This window comes from Orycteropus afer, unplaced genomic scaffold (assembly GCF_000298275.1).
Source record: "Orycteropus afer afer isolate SDZICR_OR568_19922 unplaced genomic scaffold, OryAfe1.0 scaffold00054, whole genome shotgun sequence".
NCBI lineage: Eukaryota > Metazoa > Chordata > Mammalia > Tubulidentata > Orycteropodidae > Orycteropus > Orycteropus afer.
The window spans coordinates 11806258-11812698 of NW_006921641.1; the positions used below are offsets into that span (position 1 = coordinate 11806258).

General features: G+C 38.4%; 1 protein-coding gene across 1 annotated transcript in view; it reads right to left on the minus strand.

The window, feature by feature from the left end:
• Positions 1-6441, minus strand: part of LOC103195293 (solute carrier family 4 member 1 adaptor protein) — a 68450-nt gene that overhangs the window by 8136 nt on the left and 53873 nt on the right. The window contains exon 11 of the mRNA XM_007938828.2: positions 4780-4866. Within this exon, the coding sequence (XP_007937019.2) occupies positions 4780-4866 (87 nt within the window). The remainder of the gene's footprint in view (positions 1-4779; positions 4867-6441) is intronic.

Below are 6441 nucleotides of genomic sequence, written 5' to 3' on the forward strand. Positions count from 1 at the left end.
GAAGTAAAGACAACTACAAGATAGAACGGACTGTTCTACACTTGGGAAGAAAACTATAAATAACAGGGTAACTTCAAAGAAAAATGATAAACCTTCACATCAAAATAAAAAAGAGGACCAGCATAAATATTCAGCAAATACTAAAACAATAGCAATGAAGGAAGTGATAACATGACTCATAAACAAAACAAGCTCAGCATAGAAAATTATATGGAACAAAGAAATCTACACGATGAAAAAGCACATGACAAAGATGACAGCAATAAATTCATATTTGCTGATAATTACATATCTGGCAAGGGACTTATCTCTAAGATTGATGGAAAACTCCAACTCCTCAACACTAAAGGAATTAACAATCCAATTGAAAAACAGGCAGAAGACATGAATAGACACTTCACCAAAGAGGATATTCAGGTGGTCAGCTACTACATGAAAAGATGCTCACAATCATTGGCCATCAGAGAGATGTAAATCAAAACAACAATGAGATATACCGTCTCACCCCAGCATTGATGGCAAGGTTCAATGAGACAGAAAATAACAAATGCTGGTGGGGATGTGGAGAGAGTAGGACTCTCATACACTGCTTATGTGACTGTGAAGTGACACAACCACTGTGGAAAGCAATATGGCGATTCCTTAGAAAGTTGGAATAGGAGATACCATTTGACCCAGCAATCCCATTACTAGGTATATATCCTAGAGAGGTGAGAGCCAGGATAGGAACAGATACAGGCACTCTCATGTTCATCACAGCACTATTTACAACAGCAAAAAGATGGAAACAACCGACGTGCCCATCAGCAGAAGAGTGGATGACCAAACTATGGTACGTACACAATGGAATACTATGCAGCACTAAAGAATAATGGAGAGTCTGCAAAACACCGCATAATATGGATGGACTTGGAGGACATTATGCTTAGTGAAATAACTCAATCACAAAAGGACAAATACAGTATTAGTTTGTTGTTGTGGAGGGTCAAGGAAAGGTTTATATATGGAGGGAAACTTTCTTTGTTGGTTGCCAGGGGTGAGAGGGGAGGGGAGAGAACACTGAAAAGAAAAATACATTGACCCATGTCACTTTAGTTTTGTGTATTTCACTGTATATAAATTATATTTCAATAAAATGCATTAAAAAGGAAAGAAAGAAAGAAAAGGGACAGGAAACAGGAGACAAGGCTTTGCATCTATAAAAAGGACTGTAGATATGAGGTTCTCAAGGGGTCAAAATGTAGACTTGGACAAGGAAAAAGGGGACATATGGAATTTATTGGTCTCAGCCAGTAAGTCTCCTCTAGGTGAGGAGATAAAATGCTCTTAAAGTCTCACATCCTTTTTAAAACCTAATGGGCTAGAGCCTGGTGGAACCCCTGAGACTATGGCCCCAGATGCCATTCAGGTCTGGAACTAAACCCACTCCTATGACTTCCAGCCAAACAAAAGACAGGCATATGAGCTGAACATTTATTTTACATTAGGTAGATACACTCCTTGGATATATCAATCATGGGGAAAACAGAAGGGTTTGTATGCACATGGAGACATCTCGGGAGGCAGGAATGCATGGGAGGGAAGGACACAGGGGAGTGGTAACTATGGGGAGGAAGTGGGAAGAGGAATGTTGCATTGTGGAAAACTGCAGTCAATGTCATGAGGCAAAGTGTATGTGAACTGCCGTATGGAAAATGAAATTTGCTCTGTAAACTTTCACCCAAGTCACAATATAAATTTAAAACAAAAACAACAATAAGAAAAATGAAATGGAACACACAAAGATTGATATCCTAGGCATTAGTGTACTGAAATGGACCAGTTTTGGCCATTTTGAATCAGACAACCATACGATCTACTATGCCATGAATGACAAATTGAAGAAGAATGGTGTGGCATTCATCATCACAAAGAATGTTTCAAGATCCATACTGCAGTACAATGCTGTCAGTGATGGGATAATATCCATACGCCTACAAGGAAGACCAGTTAATACTACTATTAATTCAAATTTAAACAACCACCACCAAAGCCAAAGATGAGGAAATTGAAGATTTTTACCAACTTTTGCAGTGTGAAATTGACCACACATGCAATCAAGATATGCTGATTATCACTGATGACTGGTATGCAAAAGTTGGAAACAAAGAAGGATCACTGGTAGTTGGAAAATTTGGCTTTGGTGATAGAAATGATGCTGGAGATCACATGACAGAATTTTGCAAGACAAATGACTTATTTATTGCAAATACCTTTTTTCAACAATACAAACAGCGGCTACACATGTAGACTTCACCAGACGGAGTACACAGGAATCAGATCAACTACATCTGTGGCAAGAGGCAATGCAAAAGCTCGATATCTTTAGCCAAAACAAGGCCAGGAGCTGACTGTGGAACAAATCATCAATTGCTCATATGCAAGTTCAACTTGAAGTTAAAGACAATTAAAACAAGTTCACATGAGCCAAAATATGACCTTGAATATATCCCTCCTGAATTTAGAGACTGTCTAAAGAATAGATTTGATGCACTGAACACCAATGACTGGAAACCAGAATTGTGGATGACAACATCAAGAACATCATCCATGAAGAAAGTAAAAGGTTATTAAAAAGACAAGAAAGGAAGAAAAAACTGAAATGATGTCAGAAGTGACTCTGAAACTTGCCCTTGGAACAAAGAGTGGCTAAAGCAAATGGAAGAAATGACAAGATAAAAGAGCTGAACAGAAGATTTCAAAGAGCAGCTTAAGAAGACAAGGCCAATTACTATAATGAAATGTACAAAGACCTGGAGTTAGAAAACCAAAAGGGAAGAACATGCCCGGCATTTCTCAAGCTGAAAGAACTGAAGAAAAAATTTAAGCCTTGCAATATCGAAAGATTCTATGGGCAAAATATTGAATGATGCAGGAAACATCAAAAGAAGATAGAAGGAATACATGGAGTCACTGTACCAAAAACAATTGGTCGATGTTCATCCATTTCAGGAGGTAACATATGATCAAGAATAAATGGTATTGAAGGAAGAAGTCGGAGCTGCACTGAAGGAAGTGGTGAAAACAAGGCTCCAGGAATTGACGGGATACCCATTGAGAAGTTTCAACAAACGGATGCTGCATTGGAGGCACTCACTCAGCTATGCCAAGAGATTTGGAAGTCAGTTACCCAGCCAAGTGATGGAAAAGATCCGTATTTGTACCCATTTCAAAGAAAAGTGATCCCACAGAATGTGGAAATTATCAAACAATATCATTAATATCACATGCAAGTAAAATCTTACTGAAGAAAATTCAAAAATGGGTACAGTAGTATATTGACACAGAACTTCCAGAAATGCAAGCAGGATTCAGAAGAGGACATGGAATGAGGTATACCATTGCTGATAACAGACAGATCTTGGCTCAAAGCAAAGAATACCAGAAAGATGTTTACCTGTGTTTTATTAACTACGCAAAAGTATTCGACTGTGTGGAGCATATCAAATTGTGGATAACTGAGAAGAATGGGAACTCCAGAACATTTGATTATACTTGAGGAACCTGTACATAGATCAGGAGGCTGTTGTTTGAACAGAACAAGGGGACTCTGCATAGTTTAAAACCAAGAAGGGAGTGTGTCAAGGTTATATCCTTTCACCATACTTATTCAACTTGTATGCTGAGCAGATAATCCAAGAAGCTGGACTATACGAAGAAGAATGTGGCATCAGGATTGGAGGAAGAATGATTAACAACTGCAATATGCTGATGACACAACTTTGCTTGCTGAGAGTAAGGATGGCTTGAAACAATTACTGATGAAGATTGAAGAATGCAGTCTGCAGTATGGATTACATCTCAATATAAAGAAAACAAAAATCCTCACAACTGGACCAATAAGCATCAACATGATAATGGAGAAAAGACTGAAGTTGTCAAAGACTTCATATTACTTTGTTATATAATCAACACCAATGGAAGCAACAGTCAAGATGTAAGACAACACATAGCACTAGGCAAATCTGCTGCAAAAGACCTCTTTCAAGTGCTGAAGAGCAAAGTCTCCTTGAGGACTAAAGTGTGCCTGACACAAGTCTTGATACTTTCAATCACCTCACATGCATGTGAGAGCTGGATAATGAATAAGAAAGACTGAGGAAGAGTGGATGCTTTTGAGTTGTGGTGCTGGAGAAGAATGCTGAAAATACCATGGACTGCTAAAAGAACTAACAAAGCTGTCTTGGAAGAAGTGCAGCCAGAATGCTCCTTGGAAGTGAGAATGGCCAGACTTCGCCTCACCTACTTTGGTCATGTTGTAAGAAGCCCTGGAGAAGGATATGCTTGGTAAAGTGGAAGGTTGACTAAAGATGGGAAGGCCCTCAACAAGAAGGACTGACACAGTGGCTACAACAATGAGCTTAGGTATAGCAGGGATCATGAAGCTGGCACAGGACCAGGCAGTGTTTTGTTCTGTGTACATAGGGTCACTATGAGCTGGAGACAACTCAATGACACCTAGTAACAAGTGCATGGCCAGGGCATAAAGGCATTAGGTGCTTCGTGGGCCAGAGAAAAGGATCCCAGGAGGTAAAGAGGAGTAAAGAAAGACAACGGGGATGGCACCAAACACAAACCTCTCACATATTCCAGTTTTATCCCGAGTCCTGGAAGCAGCACAGATCAGTGTCTGTAAAGCCATTCTCTGTGCTGCTCTCAAGTCAGCAGCCAATCTCCCATCTACAAAACTAGATGGCTGCTTGTGTGTACAGCAGCAATAGAGTTGACTGCACTACTTGCCTGAGGGTTCCTGGAGTGATGAAGTTGTTTCACTACTCTCTTGATCATCTTTATTCTGTTGTACTTGGCTGAGTTGAGACCTGTTTTCTTTAAGATGTAGTACCAAAGCATATTGTTGTTATTAATTCATAGTGGATAGCCCAGAAAACAAAAATAGCTGCATACAGACATAATCATCCAGTTTTACCATCATCAGCTTCCACCAACCTTAATTAGGTTTTCAATAAACATGCTTCCAGATGTCTAATAGAGAACCACACATTTTCCACTTAAAAAACTGACCAATGATGATATGCATACTCTTTGGCCTAGACATTCTACTTCTACAACTTATTCAAAGAAAATAATCAGAGATGAACACCAAGCTTTATTATATCCAAGTATGTTTGTAAGAGCGAAAAAGGAAGTAACCTACATGTCTAACACTAGGGAGCTGATTACATAAATTATGCACATGCATATGATGGGCCATTATGCCCATTAAAAACCACATTTTAAAGAGTATTTTAAGACATGAGAAAAATAAGTTATAAAATAACATGCATAATACAATCCCAATGTTGTAATAAATAGATATAGAAAAAAAAAGGATTAGTGGAACTAGTGTATACCTTATAAGCTGCAGATGATTGTATATTATAAATTAAATTTTGAAGTCATAATATTTTTACATATGCATGTGTACTTACTTCAGTCTCCTTAAAAAACAAATAAAACCCCAACAAAACAAAATACAATAATTATTGTTTCCTTTCCTGTTGACCATGTGGGTGGTGATAAGCCATCTATTTATGTACCACCCTCAGGATGTAAGGAGCTCTAGTAGCGTAGTGCCTAAGGCACTTGACTGCTAACCAGAAGGCTGGCGGTTCAAACCCACCAGCCACTCCTCGGAAGGAAGATGGGCAATCTACTTCCATAGTGATACTGCCTCGGAAACCCAAGGAGGGGTCGCTAGGAGTCGGGTCCAACTCGACGGCACATAACAACAACAACAACAATTCAGAATGTATGGATCACAGAGACAGACTCAGAAAAATGTCCATATAAGTACCTCAGTATTTTCAAAAAGGCCAGGCATTTTGCCAATATCTAAACAATGAAGAAATGCAAATACAAAAGATTTACCTCTCACAGATGAAGAAATAGTAACTTATGCTTCTCAAATAACTAAAAGTTATTCAAAAGAAGGGCTGCATGAGGCCTGGTGTTTTCATGTAGACAGGCCTGGTTTGTTTTGAAAGCACATATACATGCACGCCCATACACATCAAATACCAATTTTTATTTTTGTTTCTTGTACTCCCTATTTTCTGTGAGATCTTAATCTTGCTAAGCAGTGTGGCTAACTTTGGTATTTCTCAGGAAAATAACCCTTGTAGTTGACAAGGGACAAGAGGATATTAGAAAAATAAACAATGATCTCTAGGGGTGGGGCTTTGGGAGATTTCTCTTCTTTGGATTTTTATGTATTACCTAAAATTTCTTTAATGGACATAAATTTATAATCAGAAAAAGATATCATATTTAAAAATCAATCAATTTCCTCTTTCAATACTTTTCTGAGGTAGGCAAATACTATGTGCCATATTCTGTGCTAGATACCAAAGACAAAAAAAAAAAAAAAAGATCTTTCTTGAGAGGTTTAGTCCAGTGGGTATA